Below are 23,736 nucleotides of genomic sequence, written 5' to 3' on the forward strand. Positions count from 1 at the left end.
GGGCTCTAGCCTGTTCAAAGCTAAAAAACTTCCTCTTGAAAAACCAGAAAAGAATGGTGGCCCCAAACCACCAGAAGACCTTGAAATACAGAAACACAGGTAAAGTTATTTATTTTCTGTCTTGGCTTTGGCCAGAACAATAATTCACTGCTTTCACTGCAGTGTTTTTGCACAGTTCTAAAATCAATGTTCAAAACCTTTTAATTATATGTAGTATAAAGAGATTTTAATCGTCAGGAAAAAAACTTTAAGAGAAAAATCCCCTATGTTTCCAACTCTTTGATGACAAAGGCAGTCTTCCAAATAAGCATCATTTAAACCCTATGCCTGCAGGAAAATTGTTCCTCTGCCTTTACTGTTGCTATTCATAGTTCTCTAAGCAGCTACTAGTCCTGACCAGATGACTGCATCAAATTCAAACACTTCTGGCAGAGGCATGTTTATTATTTTCCAATAGGACTGCCTGCCAAGTTTCCCTGTCCAGGATTTTTTTTTTCTTAATAAAGGACCTATGTGAGCCAAACTATGTCAGGGACTATCCTTCAAGCAGTTCTTTCAGAAAGTGGAAGTGCACTATCATATATGTAGACTTACACTTGAATATGGTTCAAGAACATTAGGAAACACAGCATAGTCAAAACTTCAATTTTCAGAGCACAAAATGCTATGCTGTGAGTCTTGAAAATCACTTCTCAATAAAGAATCCTCAAAATCATTCTTAGCACATGATAAAAAAACCATAAACTTTAATGAAATGGGTCTTCCTTAATTCCCATCAAAATGCAATATTTTAATAAAACCTTCTGTTTAGTGACATTCCAAAATATGTATTCTACAATGTCTTGTATCCAGTCTATTGCTCATTAGATTGCTGTACAAATCTGCACAAAATACTATGGCATAAAGGCACAAATCTCATGAGGAATTCTTAGAAGCACTAGTGCATATCATTATCTTAAATAATGGTCTCGTGATTAAAATACTTAGTGGCATGAAAAGGAGGATGAATCCCACTTCAAATCTACCATGACCTTGTACAAAAGTCATTCAATCCCTCAGACTTGATTCTACATCTGTAATAACCAAATTAATAATTGATTAAACATCTTAAAGGACAAAGTCATCCACTAACCACATACACGGCATTCAGAGAAAAAAGCAATTTATGTATGTGATAAACACTCAAAATCCACTCTTTGCAGGAGTTGAATTAAAAGAAAGAAAATTCAAATGTCTTTGCAAAGATTCTGCACATTACTTTCAGCTTTCAATCTGAGCATAATTCTGCAAGGCCAACTTGAAGGAAATATTATCTTGCAATAGTTGAATCCAATTGAAAATAACTGTAATATGTAAATGTACAAAGTAATGACCAAATAACAGCGATACTGCTTAAACGGGCAGTGGTTTGATATGGTAAGTACTTTGATTTATCTTGCTATTACCAGGTTTTCAAGTCTTGATGTATAAAATTCTGTTTAGGATGTAAACTGGGAAGCTGTGGCAGAGACAAAAACCTTAAGATATGACTACATGAAAAATAGCAGTCACTTCAAAATTATGGTCAAAAAGAACTAAAAACTTAACCTCATACACAAATCACAAATGAGACTGTGGGTTTTCTTTATTCTCTCCTACAAGTAAGCAACTACCAGTGACAATTATGCATTAAAAAACCCCACAGGACTCCAATTACTGGTTCTAAATAAAAACATCTGCAGCACATTTCTATTAAAACAACCAACCAACCAAAAAACTGTAAGAATGGAATTCCTAGAGACAGCCAGAAATATATTAGATGTATAGGAACTGTGATTCTTAGATACTACTGAAAAATCAAGTTATATCAACCAGATCATCTACTGACAAATTTTCTTGTACCCAACTGATGAATTGTCCACTGAAATCTTGATGTCTCACGTATTAAGAAACTTTTAAAACAAAGAAAGATCTAACACATGGTTTCTTACAACAGTGGTGTGTTAACAAAAAAAGTCTGCAAATGTGACATTTGTTTGGACACATCGATTCTGTTATTGTGGCTGCCACTGTTCAATAGCTGGGGATCAAGAATTCCATTAACAAACAATTACAGAACATAAATATTTGCCTCACTGAAAAAGGTGCAAGCCATTTCTAAATATATATTAATTATAATAATAATCTACTGCATTTCTTTTTTTTTTTTTCTTTCATTTGAAATTTTCACAATGGCAATTTTGAGTCTTAATTCAATCCAAAATTTCTTTTGTTTCACTTTATTTCTCTGGAAAAGATCACTCCATTTTCATCACATTCTTTACTAATAGCACAAAACATCTGTTTGCCCTCTTTTTTTTTTAACATATTTTTTAACTGCTTGAGCAAATTCTAATACAAAACTACAACAATTCCAACTATTCTTGTCAGGAGTAAAGCCTTTTGTTTATTAATGGGCCTATGCAGAAATACCACTAAACCTCAAGACAGGTGATCTTTAGAAGCCTTTTTAAAGCTAAACACTTCAACACACAACTTGGTAATGAGAGAAAATGATGTCCCGTTGCAACTGAACTTCTTTTCAAATGTGACTGAAATTCCTGAATAGCAAAAGCGCTTTTGACCCCACAGTGCAACTACAAAAATGGTCAAAGAGCAGCAATTTTCACTACAGATGTGACCTATGCTTCATGACTTCAGAACTAAACTTGAACTAACTCATAAAAGCAGAAATTACCTCAGGCCAGATTTACTTCTGACTTCAGGATGAGTATATATAGATGCTATTTTCCAGAAAAACAAATAATTCATGCAGTTGGCACCTTGTCCTTTCACATGGCTAGCCGCCAGTGTCAGTTTGGAGATTTCCTTGTTCTCAATGTTGCAGCTACTAGAACATATGTAGATTTTTAAAAATCCACTTTACTCATTGGTCCTTTTAAAGATTTTACACAGAATTTAAAGGATAAAGAGCTACAAGGAAAAAAAGAAACATTTTACTTTAAAAAGTAGCTGATTAGTACTCAAATAGTAATAACAACTAGGACTTGATTGTTTATTCCTTGGCTGGAACACTGGAAAGAATTTCTGGAATTGCAATTAAGGTTCAATTCACTACAACTATGAAAAGCACAACATGCCTTCTCTTTCACCAGCACTCTAGGTTTCACAGAAAGAAGTAACAAAGTGACACTGAGAGATTCTGGGTGGCACCAGTAACAATAATATTTAAGAATGTTTAGAAAACCAACACACACAAAAAAAAAGAACTGCCATCACTTCCACAGAAGTTTACCAGAAGTCATTTATTTTGTATCGATGACAATATAATCCTTAATTAAAAATGTCATCCTTGAACTGATTTCTAAACAATGTTTTCCCAAACATTTGAATTCTCCCTAGAAAAATTCACACTAACAAATGAAACACACACTTCGAACTATAAAGACATGGGACTGCTATCATATCCAATCACTCTGGTATTGACACAAAGATTTAGTGAACGCATTTCCCTATCACATATTCCTTCTCTACTCTTCTGAAAATGCTAAGAAAATGAAGGGCATCAATACAACAGCTGGAAAGTTTTCCAAATATTACTTAAATGTAAAAAAAAAAAAAGAAAAAATGAAAAATTAATAATATCTAATTTAAACGTGCAAAATTTCGTTCAAAACTGTATTCATAACATTTGTAACTGCTATACGAGGTTCTACTCAGTCAAAAAGACTATGGTTCTGGGTGTGCACTTAAATACAATTTAGAGACATTGAAGAGCTCAGATTATATTCAGAGTAGCAGAATATATCTGATTACATTACATCTAGTTGCCTTAAGGAATGGCTGGTATCTGTAACAGAACAGTTCACATTTGAAGAAATAAAGAAACCATTTTAATACGGAAAAAAACAGTATAGATGGAAAAAAGTTGAAATTCGTTCATTAATGAAGATGGAATGGACTTTGAATTCTCAAGGATTTTTTTTTCCTCTTTTTTCTTCATCTGTTTCTCCTCCTGTTATCCTCACAGGAATATGCCACCTCTAGTACTAGAAGTATCCTCTTGTACTGTTCTGATGAACCCAAACAGCACACTTCTGCAAAGCTTCAGTGTGTGCAGTAATTCAGAACACAGCCAGTAGAAAATCATCTGCCTTTCTCAGTTACTCATTACAGCATCAATATGCAGCTCACAAAACAGTCTGAAGCTGTAGTTATTTTCAGCTCTAGAACAGCTGAAACCTCAATTACACTGTGCTAACAATGAACCCAATTACTTGAGGACAACAGATTGAGTCGACCTTCATCAAAAAAACAGAATACCAAGAACACCCTGCAAAAGCCTCCTCAGCTCAGCAAGCATGAGTTGAATGAGTCCTTTCCCCTCTCTCTTGTCTCTTCCCTGAAATTCTAAGTGATTGTCTAGATTAAAAGCACTAAAAAATAACCACACATGACCATTCACTTGTCATAACACAAGCCAAACAAAATCAGAAGGTTTCAGAAAGCAATAGTTATTCACTGTTATGGTTACTGTATCAAATTCTGGGACTAAGAAACTCTTGTTCAATACTGCACACAATAAAACATTTTAAATCATTAGCTAAATATAGAAGAGAGAAAATGCAAACCACTGGATTGGAAACTCATCAAGTTATCTGATGTAGAGATTCAACTGTATGGTCAAGTTTTTAAGTTTCAACTGATGCCTTCTGAAAAGCAGCTGTAACAATACACAAGTTTTGTACTACTGTTTTATACACAAGTTTTGTACTACTGTTTTAAGCATTACATATGCTTCTCCTGACCCTTGTATGCCAAATTATGAATCTTCAGACAATAAAAGCACTGCCATACAATCTTAAGTCACCAGGTTTTCTCCTAAATCAGTTTCTTACTCCTGTTTCTCTGGCCAGTTCCACTCTTAATCTACTGTTATTTTTCCACCACCATTTTATCTCCACAACTTTACTGCCAAACACATAATCTTCAGCCTCTCACCATTACATGTTCTGCTGTCAAAATACCAAATACCAAGTCATTGGGTACTACAAGTAAAAAATGCAGTTACTCATCCTTTAAAAAGTAAAATTGAAATATTCACTGTAATTAAATGGCTTACTATGAGTCAGATGGCTACAGAAGCAAATTACTAATAAACATAAAACACTGCATTGCTAGTGGTTTCCATAAGAGGAAAACATTCTGAAAAGGTCAAAGATTAACCTGGAAAATACAAGATATTACTATGGTTTTCTTAATCAATATATCAAACTTACACAACATAAGTTTCTTGTGGAAGTAACCCAGTAACATAACAAACAGGCTACAAGAAGCCCATTGGCACCAAAGAAGAGATAATCAGGTTGAAGAAATGTGTTGTTTTTCACAGCATTTGTGTTTTTGTTCTGTTTCTGAAACCTGCTACATATGCACCTAAGATTATGCAGGCCCACCTATCTTACTCAGCCAGCAAGAGATGCATTTTTTTTTGCACCCATCACAGCAAAATCTGGCTTGAAGTCTGGCTGGTTTTAGTTTATTTCTCTTGATACACTGGGAAGATGAACACCAGATATTTATTTGTTTTATTCACATTTTCCTTTGACCTAAAAATAATATAAATTTTCAAGAAAGTAGGCAATACAAAAGGTGTTCACAAACTGTATAGCACTGATGAGAATACTGTAGCTCTTCACTATGTTCTACACCTCTTGGACAGTTCTCAGCCAGGGTACTTTGTTTTTCTCTCTTCCACTGCACCTTATGCAGTAATAAACCTTATGCAACATCTCATGTACCTCCAGCCACAAGTCCAGAGATAAATTTCAGGGGACCAGTCAGCCCCATGAGCCAAAGCAAGCAAATCCAAAAGGGAGAAGCCCTAGATAACTGGTCCCTGTTACTGCAACTCCAACATCAATATTTTCCACAATCTTGGCTCTCAGCACTCTCCTGCCTCCAACCTCCCCCACCCCACAGCTCACCTCACATGCTATACGTATTCCTTTCTGATCCCAGGCTTCCTTTCAACACATCCTACCCTTCCCTTGTTTTTCCATTCAGGATATCCCTCCTACTAAATTCCACTTCAAAATAATGACTTAACAATATTGCCATGCCATCTGTTTTTATAACATACCATTCTTTCTACACCTTTTAACGCCCCATTTATATAGAACATAACTTTTCTGGAGTGAGGACTACCCCACTATCATCTGTACCCTGCCTGAGACAACTGGTTTTGATTCTTAAATCTTTCATCTTTAATATTGCAGTGGTTAAAAGTGACTATTTATTTCCTTGATTAGATTTCAAACTGCTGGCATAAGAACACAAATTCACCAAAACCTGACATGCTGGCACAATCTGTAAATGCTTAGCAGTACTTTATTCTGTTCTTCCCATCTATCTGAAAGTGTCTTGATGGGTTTTTTCTGGGTTTTTTTTTGGCTTGTCTTGTGGATTTTTTAATGCATCAGACTGAAAACAGGATTCTGTACTGTAAAGACACTAAATTAATTTCTGCATGGGAATTGCAGGTTTACAAATGTACATGTCAATGCACAATTCCTCAAGAATGGTACATCAAAAAAATCACCACCAACAAAAAAACACAACCTAAAAAAAACAGAAAAAAGAATGACCTGAATTACCATGGCATAAATGTACAACATACGTCACTCTTCTGAAGTATGAGAAACACGGGACAATTTAAAACTGTATTTCCAATACAGAACACCTTTATAGTCACATGATGACTTATATTTAGCTATTTTACAAAATTATCTCGTTTTCTGTCAGGTAAAACATACCATCAAAACCCAGAAAATCCAGATCCAGGATTTATTAATGTTACACAGTCATAACATATCCAAGATATTTATAGAGGTTTTATAAATGCTACAAAACAAATCTTGCTGTAATCAGAATTGAGATGCAGTGCTTATACTTTCATCTCATAGGATGGCATGTTAAAGAAAGAAGGGACAACAAGACAAACACTGGAGATATCTAAAACAGATTTGACTGTTATGCAGCAAGGAATGAAATTTAAGTGTGGAGAAGCAGCCTTGCAATAATGGATCACAGAGGCCAGTCATTGTACTTTAGTACACATGTGTACTTTAGAGGTCAAAATTCAGGTCAATGTTGTTCAACATCTTCATTAAGGACCTAGACATTGAACAGGTGTACCTCAGCAAGTTTGCATATGATAAAATCTGGAGGAGTGCCTTACACACCAGAGGGTCATGCTGACATTCATAACCGGCTGAAGAAATAGGAAGAACTCCATCAAGCCCCACATGGAGAAATGAAAAGTCTTAACCAGGGGAGGGGCTGGAGGCAGACTGTCTGGAAAGCAGCTGATAAAAAGGACCCAGGGTCCTAAATGTAAACAAGCAGCCACAAATAAGGCCAAAGAGTGTCCTGAGCAACATTAGGAAGAGTAACACCAGCAGGTTGAGGTGTTTCTCCTCTACTCAGCATTGGTGGGATGCATCCTGGAGTGGGATGCAGTCTGGGTTTTCCAGCACTATACATGGACATACTGGAGTCAGGCCATAAAGACAATTAAGGACTGGGAACACTGGACATACAAGGGAAGGCTGAGTAAGTCAGGATTTTGTAGCCTCAGGAAGACAAAGTGGGAAGATCTTATTGATGTGTATAGGAAGTACTAAAGAAGAGTGAGTCTGATTTCTCAGTGTCACTCAATGAATGGACAAGAAGCAATGAGCATAAACTAAAACACAAGAAACTTTAAAAAAAGTCTGGTGGTTTTCTTTATTTGTTTGGTTTGGTGTGTTGTGAGTGTGGTCAAACACTGCAAGTCACTTAGATTGTGGCATTTTCTAGAAAGTCCTGCTTTGTGCATGGTGCTTGGACTAACCAGACAATCTCCAGAGATGTCCCCTTCTGACATGAACATTAATCTGAGAGTGAAAACACACTTCTAATGTAAGAAATAGATAAACAGGTCATCCCCAGTAAAGATGGCTAAGTGTCAGTTCCACAAAGCTAATTCAAACACCTCAAACACTAAAATATTTGATACCATAGATTCATTTTACCTCAGCATAAGAACCTGCCTGTAGTCTCTTCTGATTTCCTACAGACAGCAAAATAGGTTTCACTGATTACAAATGTGAATGCCACAAATCCATCTGCTTAATGATCAATGGACAAAGACATATAAAAACATAAAGAATGATTCATCAAGTATTTTGTAACATTTTAGCTAGCTTAAATATGTAACTTTTCTAAAAAAAATACAGAAGTTTCTGTACCAAAAACTCCAGAAAATAGCCCTGTAATCTGGTTAATAAGCATAATAGGGGTGGTAGAAATAAAAATTTGTTCATTATTGATTTGAAGGCAGTACCTGCCAACATGAGGGCTGACTCAGTTTCCAATTCTCACTGCTTAATAAGATCTGTGCTATGCAGAAACCCACCTAGGTAGTTTCAAACACAAAATGAAAGACTCATTATACATCTCATTATATAAAACTCGGAAAACTTCTATTGTAAACCTCCCCTGAGGTGTAGTGTCAGGTATTATGGATTAGGTGCAACATTCCACAGTCCTTTCAATATTCATACTGAGTACCACATGTTGATATTGCTCCTAAAATAGGACACACAACTTTTCTGTGGTAAACACTGGTTTAGTCAGCAAACAGCACAGAGGCACAACCTGAATATAAATAAGCAGGGCTGCTCCTACTTTTTCTCTAATTTTTAGGAAAAAAACATGTCACTAAAAGACAAACACAGGTTAGCAATGGCCTCTGTACTGAATATTCTCTTTTCTTCCTCTTTCCAAATCTTAATCAGTTTTCACCAACACCAAAACCTTCCAGTAAGCCGTAGGGCAATCAGCTTAAAGACAGCAACCTTTCCACATCCTCTGAATGCAACTGTGCTTACCTGGAAACACAAACAGGCTGTACAGAGCACCTGGATACTCACTACTGACAAGAGTAACCTCTGTAATCACAGAATGGTTGAGGTTAGAAGAGACCTCTGGAGGTCACCTGGACCAATTTCCCTGCCCAAGCAGGGCCACCTAGAGCTGGCTGCCCAGGACCACAGCCCAAGAACTTTTAGTGCCTCCAAGGACGATGACTCCCCAGCCTGAAACCAGAGAAGGCATGTACATATACACAAAAGTAACATAACATGAACTCATAAACATGCAGTCAACATGACAGACTGCAAATATATGAGTTGGGGAAGAAGCTCTCTGAAATGGCTGTCTGCATACTGATCACAGGAAGGCTGCAACATACAGACATCAAATGGTTCCTTAATAAGCCATATGGCTCAGCCCAGCCAGCAAGTGTGAAGTTTTATTTAAATGCCCTGCCAAAAAATACACAAACTTCTGCATACCTTATAACTCCCCTGCAATAAAAAGCAGCTCTTGAAAGAAAAGAGCCTTAACAAACATGCATGAATGAAGCCTATGCAAGAAGTGACATTTCACACAGTCCTTATATCTGGTACAAACTTTTCTGGTATTTGTTGAGGTTCTTGTATATTTTGGGCTCTATTCTTAGTCTTAACTGTATCACTGGCAGAAAAATACTGCCTGTTTGCAAGTTCACATACTTGATTATTCCACTGTATTCTTCAGAATTATTAGTTTCACCAGAATACATATAGGTATTGGAAATAATAGTGTGATTACGTGTAACTATACATATTTCACAGCAGATCTTTGCAATCAATCCCTGGCCCTTATTAACCAAGCCTATGCCTTAACATTATAATTGTTACCACAACTGTAACTTTGGTCAACATATAAAAGAACCTTAATTTACTGTTCACATTATTTTGTTATTGGGCAGTGTAGTAGCAGAAATAACACTGCTTGTAGACACCAGCTTCTTCACTGTACTAACAGTTCTGCTATTTATTTGATGTGGGACCCTTTTCTTTACACAAGTATACCTTGCTGTCTGTCAAGAACATGCTCCTGAAATGTGAGATAATTCAATATAGTGAAACAATTTTCCCCACAGAATAAATGTGATGCAGAGGAGATATATGCAGGAACTTAAAAAATGCACACAACTGTAACATAAAGGAGCAGACAGTGAAGAAAAGGCAAAGAAGCAAGTTCATCAGTCATCATCTCAATATCCAGTGATGACAGACCAGGAGGCTGAGATACTGGCTTTGCAATAGCTGGAGATAACAGAGCCTCTTTCAGGTGTAATTAAAGAAGAAAAAAAATTTTCAACTTCTAATTGTCCTGAGATTTTGATGAGCAGGTCTTCTGTGACATGAGACTGAATCTTTAGTGACTCTGTCCAATCATTATTAAAAATTTTAGCTGCTTCATCTGTGTGATAGAACATTGACTATAAATCTTTTAGTATGAGTGTTCATATTGCCTCCTTCCAAATGGTTATATGTTCACCATCATGCTTCTCAAAGGTCCACTGAACACAGAGGTCAATCAAGTCAACCAAGGGTAAAGGACAAAACCAAGGTAATGACAACAGTTAGTAGTAGCAGAGGGTATTATTATATGATCAATACTGAAACTCTGAATATGAGAGACTGAGAAGAAATTGATAGCATGGTATTATCACACCTGCTTCCTTCTTTCAGAGATTTATCTTGTCTACTCAGACTGCAAAAATTACTAAGCAGGAGCTGTTTCTCACTGAGTGTTTACACATCATCTCATCCTGCCAACCTCAGTTGTGATATGCATGTGCTTCTCTGGTAAAATTAAGACAGACAACTATTTTCAGACTAGTGTGCTATTTTGAGGAGGTTCATTTTACACACTGAAAAAGAATATATTTCAACCAGCAGCTGAAAAGCACCCTTAAGAAATATGTAACAGAACTGGAAATTATAGCTGAGATAGATAAGCTCCTGGTCTACTTCCAGGGACACTAATCGTAAAAACCAATCCCAGATTCAATATAGATGCAACTACTTTGTGGGACCCTTTGAAGTCTGCAGCTGATTGAGTTCTAAGCATATAGGGTCAGTTATGCATGTATTTTTTCCACTGAATTACATCAGCACAAAAATATTCATTGACTTGACCAAGAGGTACTCTACAATAGGAAGCAAAATATTGGTTAAGAACCTAGTATCTGGATTCTATTTAGAACATTAATTTTTTCACAGTATTAAAAAGTTTATTTAAGAAACAGAATTTTAGTGAGTTGTATACAGGCAAGTATGAAACTGGCTACTTAAGTTCCATACTAGTGAAGCAGAATCTCAGTTTATTCAGACAGCCTCTGATGCTCAAAAAACTCAGCAGGCCATCTATACAAAGGATGTAACAAATGCCTCTTAAAAAAAAAAAAAAAAAAACCCAAACAAAAAAACCAACAAAAAAATCCAGAAGGTTCTTAAAAAAAACCAACCAAACCCCGCAACCCCACCAAACCCCCATCTCCACCAAAATCCAACAATTTAGAAATTTTAAACTTTTAATACATGAGACATTTTTTCAAACAGTTCTTCAGAAGTATGAGAAGCCTGTCAGTGCAAGATGCAGAAATGTTATGCTGGAAGTGAAGCTAAACTGTACAACACAAAAATCTTTTAGCCCATGCTGTAGCCCACAAAACAACCCTTTATCAAGAGTTGCACCCTGCTATGTTTTGGGAAAGGCTGTAGAAATGTAATGCAAAGGCACAAGCCTCACCACAATGGCTATATCCTCATTTGCATCCTCTCACTGTGAAGCCACAGAAGAAAGTGGAAGTCTTAGCAAGAAGTAGTACCGGCTTCTGGGAAACAGAATATGGGAAGTAGCAGCAACTGGAACGATGCTCATCTGTGAACAGTAAACTAAAGAAGCTACAGGGAATGACCACTATGGGGGACAGTGTATGAAATGGTAGTGAAAATGGGGAGAGGAAAAGTTCATCATGAGGTGAGTGTGGAAAGCAGCAAGATCCTGCAATGAATTCAGTCCTTCTCAAATGAGCAATAACAAGAGTACAGAAAGATACAGACACTGGATGGGATCAGATATACAGCCTAGCCAGGTCAGTGAAGGGGGAAAGGGGAGGGGGAAGAACAGAAGAAAGAAGATAAGCAGGCCCCTTCACTGAGTCATACCAGAGCTACTGCTGCTGGAAGGGAGCCAGATTTTAGCTGGAGCTTTTGCCTCTGCTTTTCTTCCCCCCTCTCAGAAAACCAAGAACTGAAAGCACCAAACTTAGATGTCTACCTGAAATACACTCAGATTTTGCTGACTGTAAGCCCTTACTCTGTATTACATTTAGCCTCAGAAAAACTTGTAATCAGAAACATACAAGAGTAACTTAAAAACATTTTTTTTTGACTGGGTTTATATGCCCTGAGTAAGATTCTTTCTTGGATCAGCAATTTCATAATGTAAAATACAAAACCCCTGCAAACAAGACAAATACATAAAGAGGCAGTTGAGGACAGCAGTTATATTACTCCTCAAAAGACACACTGCTTTTTCCTATGTAAATTCCTAATCTGCCTTCTCCAAATGCCCTCCTGTCAACTGAACACTCATTTTTCAGCCTAACATCCTTCAAAAGCAATTTAAAAATGTGAACCTATTTTTGTAAAATTTATCACATAACAGCCTCAAATCACACTCACATCAAAATGAATTTTTTTTTTGCTAATATTTCAATTATCTGTTTGGCCATACTCATCATCACACACCAACAGGTATTTCCTATGTGGTTTATGAGTGGTATACTCAGCTACTTGTGCTCATCTTGTTATGTGAAGTGATAATTTAGCAAGCTCAACGTGCTTATTAATGTCTCTTCTAAAATGACACCCAGTTCATCTAGTCTCCCTGATTTTTTTTATGAATGGATTTACGGCTTGGTTCTTTCTCAGCTGAATAAGCACCTGACAGAAACACTTAACTGAGCATTCACGTACATGTTCTGAAGTGGTCACTGAAATCTTGAGGACAGATTCCAAGAGCTTGAAATAGACAAGAACTGGTCAGAAACAAAACAAAGCTTGAATACCCCCATACACCACAACAGACCTCACAGTAAATAAATCTTCACGGTACCAGCTAAATGGAAGCAGATGAGATAGCAATCTTCTTCTGAGACCATCTAAATTTAATATAGATTTGGAATGAGGCTTAGGGTGACTTACAGTGCTTGATTTGCAACGATTCAGAAAAAGGATTTGAAAGAAGGCTAAGTAAGTTTGTGGCTACACTCAGCTGGGAGGAGCTGCTGACTCCCTCAAGGGCAGACAGGCCCTGCAGAGAGACCTTGACAAATAGGTGAGATGGGCAACCATCCACCACAAGAGGTTTAACAAGGTCAAGTGTTGGATTCTGCACCAGGGATGGAGCAATCCTGGTTCTGTCTCTAGATGAGGAAAAAAGGAGGTGGAGAGCAGCAGTGCAGATAGGGACCTGGGGGTTCCGGACAACAGGAAATTGAACAAGAGTCATTAAGCTATTAGAAAGCATCCAAAGGAGGGCCACAGGGATGGTGAAAGGTCCTGACGGGAAGCCACATGGGAAGCAACAGAGATCTGCTTGGTCTGTTCAGCCTGGAGGAGACTGAGGGGAGACCTCACTGCAGTCTTATATCTTCCTTATGAAGGAGGTGCAGGTACAGATCTCTTCACCCTCGTGACCAGTGATAGGATTCGAGGAAGTGGCATGAAGCTGCATTGAGGAAGGTTTAGGTTTGGTATCAGGAAAAAGGTTTTCCTTGCCTAGGAACAGGTTCCCTAGGTAAGTGGTTGCAGCACCAAGCCTGACAGAGTTCAGGAAGAATTTGGACAACACGCTCAGGCACACAGTGTGACTCTTGGAGTGTCCTGCACAGGGCCAGGAGTTGGACTCGATGATCCTGATGGGTCCCTTCCAACACAGCTTTCATGATCCAATGACTAAGATCTATCGAATTTACCTCTTCCCAAACAAAACTATACACTTATGATTACAGATATGTCTTACCTTAAATATATCTATGTTGAAGCTATAAATTCAGGTATTTATGTGGTTGCAAAAATCTTAACAAGATTCAGATTAGCAACAGGAATGACAATTCAAGAATTGACAATTCAGTAACAGCAAAATAAATGTTCATTATGATTTCACTCTAAACAATTTTTCAGTTTTTTTCTATTTTTATAAAGAGCATTTACAAAAGTACTAGTTAGCAGACCATACTGCCTGAGAATAGAATGTGACTTTGTTTCATACTTGAGCATTACCTAGTGAATTAAAACCTATTATTTTTATGTAAAAGCAGCAATATTATGAGACTCCCTTAGAGATACAAACACTGGTGTATCAGATAATATCTATTCTCTTGTACAATAAAGCATGAATTCAACACTGCTTTCATTGTATTACCACCATGGCAGTGTTGCAGCATTTCTGAAATTATACTTTTGTCCACATCACTATGTCAACAGACATGCCAGTCTGCTTAAACAGCTAAAACTGAATGAAATGGCTCAATCAGCTCACTTTACCTTTTGCTACTGTAATCAGAATTTTACTCTTTATTTCACAAAATAGCAGAATATAGCAGGCAGATCTTTTGGCTTAAAGAAAATTTTGATTCCTCGTCTTTCAAGTTCTCACTATGCAAAGATATAGGACATCAAGACAGAATTTGCATAGTCTTACCAAATACAAGATTTCTTCCTCAAAAGACATAAAGAAGTTGTCAAATGTTATTGCCAGCGCAGTCTATTCTAGAAGCTGATCCTTCCATTACTCTTAATTAAAAGTCTGGCTTTTTCTTCTCCCAACCACAAGCCATTTTCATTTTATAGATTGTACCAGTAAACCTTTACAAGTTATTGAGTCCTAGATTACATAAAAACCTTCAAAGGTAACACTGGCAATCCCTGTCATTCTCACACTTCACTGAGTGCAGAAGATGGGGCAGCAAGAACAGGTGCGTGCCTTCAGGACCACTGTCCTTAGCTGCTGGTGGACATAAGGATACAGCAGTGCCAAACGTTTGACTTTCTGAACGTCTGCATAAGCCACTGCCACATTCCAATCAAACCCCCTTCACTCAGCAGGCGACATTTGGAGTCTGTTCTGAACCTGACTCCCAATTACCTGCATAGCTTGGGCACACAGCTATAAACACACTAAGAGTCGTGCAAAGTTAATCATGATAGAGGTGGAACAGCCAATACAGCCATAATAGGTTGCTGCCATGCAGGAAACAAGGCAACTGAGTACCTTTCCTGGAGGCAAGGCACACACATTAAACCCAATGAGAAAGGATTGCTCCCACACAGACCAACTCAAGTGAAGAAAAGCATCACACTGCCTGTAAGACAAACAATAAGGACATCCCATTGTCTTAGACAGTATGCTAAAAGTTGTTTTCACTATTTCTTTTTCCTCAAAGAAAATGTCGGTGCAGATGTAAGTGATTACACTTCACTTTAAATTTCAGCTTTCAAGAAATAGCCTGAAAATCACTGTCAGAGTACTTCTGACAAGGAGTGCTTAGGTCCAACACCTCTGAAGAGGGAGAATTACACGTCTGCTTTTCTAAAAAGGAAAAAAAAAATGATGCAGAGATGCAGTAAGAAGCTCATGAAGCTTAATAGCAAACATTACTAAAGGTACAAAACATAAAAAAATTTAAAAGTTTAAAAAGGAAATAAATAGGATAGACAAGTAACACTGCTTTTGCAGACTCTAGTGAATTGTTTCTCTAACAAAGACAAATTAGAAACACTTCTATTATGCAAACTGACACTAAAGTTTATGGTTGGGGAAGCCAGGGATTTCCTACAGTATTCCTAATAGCTGGACAACTAAACTACTTCACTGTTTACTTTATGATGCCACATTCATGATATGGCATAGCCTAAACATTTTCTTAAATGCAAATAAGCCTTAATGAGTTAACCACATGCATGCACAAAAATCCTGCTACCTGCCAACAACCTCAGGCTCCACATTTTTTAATCATGAAATAGTTACTCCTGCCATTACATAAATATTATTACATAATATCTCCTTTGTATGCAGAATTAGAGCTACAATAAAATAGGTCCTACTATTTCAATGTTGTATCTATTAATCCCACTCATTCACTTAATAATTTGGAGCTGTAGTTGCATCAGAACACAACAGCTTGAATATGTCACATTCCTCTGTGCTTAAACAGAGAAGACAGTTAATTCTGGATTTAAAAAAAAAAACAAACAAAAAAAAAAAACCAAGCTGACAAAAAATACAACAAAATAACTGCTCTACTATAATAACTGCCTGAAGGGAAAGACACCTCTGCTATGCTCTTTTATTACATGTTTTTTGTCTTGAATAAGATTTATTGTATGTGCATCAATAGATAATTTTCACCGTGCCAGTCAATAAAATATGTAGAAATACCTTAATTCCCAAGGTCAGTATTACACAGCGTTAAGTATAGAGATCACAGGCAATGATGCTTACTATGTCGAGTATCTCGAAAGCCAAGGGTTTTTTCCAATTTAATATTTAACGTATGGGCAAACTACAATACATATAAAATTAATTTTCCTAAGTATTTACTTTGTTAGAAATTTGTTCTGAGAACGTATTGTCTGCATTGGTCAGAAACACATCTGAGACGCGGGACGGCTGTAGGCACAAGGCCACACGGCGAAGAGGCAGTGAAGTGGCATGTGACATTCGGGAGTCTCGGGGGCAACATGTGGCCGGCGCTCAGGACGCTCCTCTCTGCAGTGCAGCACCGGTGCCTCCGGCCGCGCGCGATCCGTGCCGCGACACGAGCCCGCACTTCCCAAGTGCCGCACAAGTCCCGCTTGTGCCCGCGCTCAGCGGCTTCCCCTCGTCCGCTCGCCCTCTCGCAGCGAGAGCTCCCGGGAAGGGCAGGAGAGCGGCGGTGGGCACCGGGAGCGAGGGCGGCACGGGCCGCTCCCGGTGTTTGCACAGCCGCGCGGCTCTCCCGGGGCAGCCCCGCACAAAGCCCCGGCGGCCCGCAGCCCCCGCGGCCACCGGCGGGCGCGGTGCGGCACCCGGGGCAGGTCCCCGCTCCTCGCCGCTGCCCTGCCGCCGCCGCGGCCGCCGCTGGCAGGTGAGACGCGCCGCAGCGGCGGCGCCGGGCGCGGAGAGGGGGGGCGCGACCCAGCCACAAAGAGCGGGAGCGGAGTGGGCGGCGGCGGGGCCGGGGCCAGCGCGACCCGCGGCGCCGCAGCGGGGGGACGTCCCCTCCCGCCCGTCGGTGGCGGCGGCGGGGGTCATCCCTTACCTGCAGGGGTGGCGCCGAAGACTCTCACGACGGGCACCCGTTTGGCCGGGGCCTCTCGGAAGCGGGACTGGCAGGGGTCCAGGCCGGGCAGCGGGCTGCCCATGTAGTAGTCGGCAGTCACGATCCGCACTGAGAACATGTTTGTTGGCCGCCGCCGAGGCACCAGCACAGCACCGAGCGAGCGAGCGCGGAGCGAGCGCGGAGCCCGCACGGCTCCCCCCGCCCGCCGCCGCCGCCGCCGCCGCCGCCGCAGCGAGCGCGCGCGCGAGCGCAGCACTCCCCGCGCCTGCCGTTCCTCGCCCGCCCGCGGGAGCGCGCGCAGCCCCGCGCGCGCCTTGTCTGTGTCTCTGCTCCCCCCGCCCGACGCCGCCGCTCTGGGCGCGTGCGCGGCGGCGCGCCCCCCCGCGCGCTCCTACAGCCCGTGCGGCCGCGCGCCCCTCAGGGACAGCGCGGGCTCGTGCCCCGCGGACGCCCCGGCGGCGACGGCGGCGCCCCGGCCCCGGGCTGCAGCTGCTGTTGCCATGATGATGTCGTCACGGATGCAACCACTGGGAGGATGGGGACGGGGGCGGACGGGCCATGTGTTGGGGGGGAAAGGGGCTCAACGAGCGGAGGAGGTGTCCGTCACTCCCGACACGCACGCGCGCTCCCCCGCTCCCACCTTTCGGTTGGGCTCGGCAGGCTGGGCGGGAGCGCGCGTGGGAGCGGGGGAAAAAAATCTTTGTATCGCCTCCCCTGGTGGCGAGGGACGAGGCAGGGAGGGAGAGAGGGACGGCCTCGGTGATTCGGCGATCGGCCGCGCGGGCTGGGGGTGAGGCTGCGGAATCCCGAGCCGCGGATGGGGCGGGAGAGGCAGCGCTGCCGGAACACGACGGGGTTAAGCTGGGTCGACCGCCATTTTGAATGGCGGGGAGGTGAGTCTCCCCACGCCGCAAGGGCCAGCCAAAAAGAAAAAAAAACACCCTAAGAAGATGAGGGCGAGGACGGGGACGGGACCGGGAGGAGGGGATGGGGCGCCCGCGCGCCCTCGGGCTGTGAGGGTGAGCGCGCGGCGCGGAGGGGGCGGGGCCGGGGCTGCGGAGGGCCGGCGGCGATTGGCGGCGGGGCCGGGCGCGCGGAGGGGGCGGGGCCGGGGCTGCGGAGGGCCGGCGGCGATTGGCGGCGGGGCCGGGCGCGCGGAGGGGGCGGGGCCGGGGCTGCGGAGGGCCGGCGGCGATTGGCGGCGGGGCCGGGCGCGCGGAGGGGGCGGGCGGGGCCGGGCGCGCTGCGGCGGAGCGGCGGGGGCGGGGTCGCGTCCCGCGTCCCCGCGGGCGGCTCGGCCCCGCAGCGGCCGCGTCCCCCCCTCGCTCCTGCTGCCGCCTCCTCCTCCGCCCTTTATGAGCGCTTACTTTGCGGTTTGCAGCGCTCTCGTGCAGGTTTTTATTGAAAACCATAAAACAGGATTGACTTTAGGCTGAGGCGCTGAAAAAACCTTGTGTTTAGGTTTAAGGTTCCTGTTGCAATCTCTTTGTCTGAGAGCTGCAGATCCGGGGGTAAAAACCCCCAAACATAGCAAATATCCAAAGAGTTTGTGGAGTGGGAGATGAGCCAGTTAAAAGGCCAAATGCTCTCAAACGCGCTCAGAGTGATGCTGATACATGTGCGTGCAGGACTGGATGATATGAGACAAATGTGCAAATCTATAAAACCTGACAAACGTCCAATATGTAGAACACGTGTTTTGCATTTGCTTACATGTGTTTCGGGTTTAGATTTGAACAAAAGACAGGTCAGGCAGTTGCTACCCTTCATTTTTTCATTGTAATGAACAGGAAGCTTGCCTGTCTACTCAAGGGTAACTGGTTTCCTACTCTTTCTTTGTAAGCTGTTTATTTTCTCTAGCTCACATCTGTTTTCCTCCTTAAACTCATTTTTATGTGAACAGAAAAAGAAAATCCAACTGCCTAGTGATCAAGAAATCTTGTGGTAGAGAAGTGGTTAAAATAGGGTTAAAATCCAAATTATTTTCATTGTATCTAAAGAATAACTGAGCTACAGCTTCAATTTTTGACAATGGTTTACATCTGCAAAGCTAATATTTGGAAAACCTTTGGAACTGCAAAAATACTCTTATGAATACTTAGATTTCACAAAGGCTGATAAATCACTAGGAGCTTACTGGTGGGGCATGTTAACAAACAGCATCTCTAACTGTTGTTATTTCAATACATTTTGTACTGCTCCCTCACTAATCCAGTTCCTTAATTTTCTGTAGAACTTTGGTAGGGACAGTAACAGTTCTTGTGTTACTCCATTCCATGCTCTGTTTTCTTTCTGTTCACATGATCTTCTTAACTTGCTGAGCAATGTGTCTTCCCACCACTGTGCATTTCACTGACAGGTTAATATCTTTGAACACTGGCAGATGTGGTCTGATGTCTGCATGAGCTGAAGGTAGATCAGCAGTCCTCCTCTGTGCTGGGGGGTACCAGTCCACTGCTGTATTTTGTTGTCATCTGCACAGGCAGGAGAACATGATGTTGTATCTGTCCCTACTGGGCTGGTGGATAAACCAAAACATTTGCCACCGGTGGATTCTGGTTTCTCCTAAATGAGTGTGGTGTGTGAGATGTAGCACAAGTTCATACCTGGGAGTCCTGCTGAAGAGAAACAGTTGCCCACAGTAAAACAGTGTAGACAGCTGAGATAACTAACTTCTTGGAAGCATAAAGCAGGATTTGCTAAAGCATGTAATGCAGAGTCTTCTATTTAAAATTACAGCATTTTTTATGTTGTTTATTAAATCTGGGAGAACCGTGTTTTGAAATCAGAAAGAAAAATTGATCCCTAACCTAGAGCCAGTTTCTTGTTCATATGAGGTATTAATTTGATTTCTGAAAATGTTGAATGTTACTCAGAAAAAAAAAAAAAAAAGGAAGTATCCTTTTTGAAAAATATCCTTTTTGATATAAATAGTGTAATCCACGTGTACATTAGACCTGTGCAGACACTTTTGTGGAACTTGCATGCTTTCTGAGTGGTGCCTTTTCAGTTTCCCTAGTTTCCTGCAGCTCACTTCTGCTTTCAGTTTTGTCTTGCAGTCAAGTCAGTAGGTTTGTCTGCAGGGTTGCACCAAGGTAAGACTGTATTTTCAGTAAAGGTTTGAGTCAGCGCTGTCACAGGAGGTCCCCTGCCCTCCTCCTCATGTCAGTGCAAACATTTGAATAGCTGCACAAGAAACTTGACTTGGAAAATGAGCCAGATAAAAGCAATCCCACTAAGAAATATGGGTTAGTTTTAACCTCAATCAGGTCCTTGATCTGCTTCATTATGTAGGGGTGTGAAAACCTGTGCTTGCACAGAGGAGGAGGCAGTGCAGGGACTGAGATTGAGCAGCAGAAATAAAGAGAGCACTTCTTCCAGAAAGCTTGGTTTGTGATGGTTTTAAGTTGTTGAAGTCTGAAAATTGGTTTAACCCTTTCAATAGATGACAGACACAAAATCTCTTTCTAGGTTTCCTACATTTCAATTTGTGTGTCAGTATTTCTTTTTAGGAGTTGTTTTATTTGTTGTTCACTCACACATGTGTTATGCATATATGATATACAAATTTTCTTATAGTTTACACTTCATTACCTGAAAATGCTGCTTGCCTAGGGTGTCAGTAATTGTAAAAGGAAACATCCTTGTAAACAGCACTACCACTAATTTTCTCTGGTACCTCCAAACACTGTATTTTCTCTCTCTTAAGGTTTCAAGCCATTTTCTGTTATAAAGCAAGTCACCCCCTTTCTCTGTTCCTCTAGTTGCTAAGCAGCAGCTGTTCTCCCCATTAGCCAGCCAAGTATTTGCATGAAAATAATCACTCTTGAATATATAACTGGTTCTAATCATGCACAGCTAAACAGCTGTACAATCAAAATTTGAGTATTAATAGTATTATTTATCAGCATAACTGATGGCTGTCTTTTAAGTCATAATTTCTCCATAGAGTAAAATCAATAAAGGTTTGCCCTGTTTTCTAAAACAAAAGACATGTCAGTTTTTTTTTTTTGTTTAATGCCTACTTTGTAGCTACTTAAAAAAACTGGTCACAAAATGATATCTGCAGTTCACAAAAAATTATAAATGCAAATATAAATAGACACATGTAGTGACTACACATGATGGAGGCCAAGGGAAAATCCGCATTTTCAAGTATCTATTTTATAGTAGCCGAGTGCAACAAAATTTGATTATAAGAGTTTAGACTATACACAAAGGTAAAATTTCCAGCAGTACATCTTAACTTCAAAACCCACTTTGTCAGTCATGTTTGAGTTCCTGTTGATTTCAAGGATGTTCAGTGTTTCTGAGGTCTGTGATCTAAAATCTTGGAGTCAGGGGCCTCTCAGTCAGGGGATTTATCCAAGCTGTTATTTCAGAATGAGAGCTGAGTTGGGCTCATGTTCTTGGGTGCTGTTTTTGCAGGTGACATAAACACAGTTTCTGCAGGGAGAAAACCTGGACACATGGATAAAGAGTGATATGTGATCTATCCAGTTGGTATCCCGGCCTAGACAGTCAGACTGTTTGCATTACACAGGAAGGTTATTTTCCAGTGTGGCCCCACTGCCTAAGTGAATGAAGAAGATCTTCGTGCTGAAATATGTGGTGCTGTGCTGTATAGTTCTGCCCTGCCAGATGCGTACTTGTTTTGTCATGTGTGACAGTCCATAGTCTTTTTAGACTCTGAGGCTCTGTACGCACCCAGTGCAAGAAATCCTCATTTCAGGGTTCTGACAAGCCTTGCTTACACTCCAGGTAGTTAAACCCACTAAAGCCAAAATGTGAAGCAATACCATGCATGTGCATCAGACCAACTGAAAGTCAGTTACTCTCTGGATATTACTGGATATAAATCTAAAGACAGTGTATGAACAGCAAGGAATTAAGCAACCTGTGAATACCAAACTGCCTCAAAGTGGCTCTTAGGCTCCTGAATTAATTTGTAGGGGTAACAGTATTTTGGAAAGAATGCTTAAGATCCTAATTAATGACATGTATTTGTTTGTTTTAATTCTCAGTTACTAGCTACAGGCTAGGCAGTAGGCTCTGAGGTGTAGTCAGTGGGATTACTATCAGTGTTTTGTCCCTGGAAACCTGATGAGACAATGAAACTAGACTAAAAGAGACCTTCAAGATCAGCCAGTCCAACTGTCATCCAAGCACCAGCATAATCAGATTTAATCTGTGTTTCATATAAAGATTCAGTATAGTGTAATATGAGAAAAAAGGAAGATGCATAGCATAAAGAATCACTGATGAGAAGTTCTGGTGGATTGTTTTGAGAGAAGGACTATAAAACTGGAAGTTGGGTCCAGGTGGAGTCTACCCATTTAATGCCTTTAATAGAGTCCTAGTTAGCATATAAATAGAAGTTGCTAATAACCTTAAATTTGAAGGAGACAGATAAGATCTAAAACTTTGGAGTTAAGAAAGAAGAAAAAAATATTTAAGCCAAAGAACACTCTCAATGTAGAATGACTAGACATAAACTGGAAATGAACTTTCCATGAAAGAAAGTTTCTATCCAATGGACAGATGGATTTCTTCTCTCAGTGAAAGCAGCAGGACAGAGCATATTTGTAAATTTTACTATGGAGATTGATGAGATTATGGAAAAGGTTATATGATGTTTGCTGGTTATTGCACATGACTGCACCTGATTATCAAAATTCTAGAAGGACTGCATGTATATCCCTGAACATTTTAATAAAGGGTTCCTCTAATCAATGCAGACACTTTCGCCATTAGGATAAATGAGTTCTCATCATCATTGTACAAAACCCATTGTGTACCATGAAGATGGTACAGCTTTCTGTTTCAAAAAATCTGGACAGCAGTGTAAAAGACAACCCTTCCAACATATGTTGTGGCCTTATGTATATGTTCCTATCTGTAAATGAGTTGTATGTACAAACTCATATACATAATCTTTATATGAAAATGCAAACTACCTTTGACCATTTTTGTTTCCTGTTTCCATTTAGCAATTTATATATCAAATGGTTTTCATTGAAAGTTATGCTTTTCTTTGGTTTTTTTTAATATTTTTTTCTAATATTTTCAGGTCTTGCTGTTGCCCTGTATAAGAAAACCCTACTGCTGAATGTGCCTACAGGAAAATGCATAAGTATTCAAGAAAATTATATAAATTTAAGCATAAAACTTAATAAAGAAATAATGTGTAATAATGTAGGACTATGCCACTTTTTTAAAAAATTGAGAAAGTGTAGTTAATTGAGAAGCAGCATATGCATTATGTAAGAAAAGGCCCAGTAAACACTTAATTGTAAAGATGAGATTTCTGATCTGCTCTTAGCTGACAGAATTCTATATGTCAAGAAGTGATTGTGGTTCCCTTCCATGCTTGGAAAATGACCTATTGTCAAGACTGAAATAATTACAGGATTGCATAAGGAATTCACTTTAGTGTAACAAGAGCACACATTGTTGAGAAGCAGTTAACAGTATAGCATTAAGTGGTA

At 40.6% G+C, this 23,736-nt stretch overlaps 1 protein-coding gene and 1 long non-coding RNA gene across 3 annotated transcripts in view; one reads left to right on the forward strand and one right to left on the reverse strand.

Annotated features, from left to right (window-relative positions):
* Nucleotides 1-17,506, reverse strand: part of REV3L (REV3 like, DNA directed polymerase zeta catalytic subunit) — a 114,549-nt gene extending 97,043 nt beyond the window's left edge. Inside the window, exon 1 of one of the 2 annotated variants that reach the window (XM_021555506.4) lies at nt 17,228-17,506. In XM_021555506.4, the coding sequence (XP_021411181.3) occupies nt 17,228-17,366 (139 nt within the window). In that variant the 5' untranslated portion in view covers nt 17,367-17,506. The remainder of the gene's footprint in view (nt 1-17,227) is intronic. The other variant, XM_085575017.1, reaches the window with a different exon arrangement.
* A 500-nt stretch (nt 17,507-18,006) lies between these two features.
* Nucleotides 18,007-23,442, forward strand: LOC110484656 (uncharacterized). The gene is made up of 2 exons (XR_002467790.4): nt 18,007-18,141; nt 23,319-23,442. It is a non-coding gene; the product is annotated as an uncharacterized LOC110484656 (long non-coding RNA).
* Nucleotides 23,443-23,736: the final 294 nt, after the last annotated feature.

The sequence above is a fragment of the Lonchura striata genome, chromosome 3 (genome assembly GCF_050655825.1).
Source record: "Lonchura striata isolate lonStrDom1 chromosome 3, ASM5065582v1, whole genome shotgun sequence".
NCBI classification, from domain to species: Eukaryota; Metazoa; Chordata; class Aves; order Passeriformes; family Estrildidae; genus Lonchura; species Lonchura striata.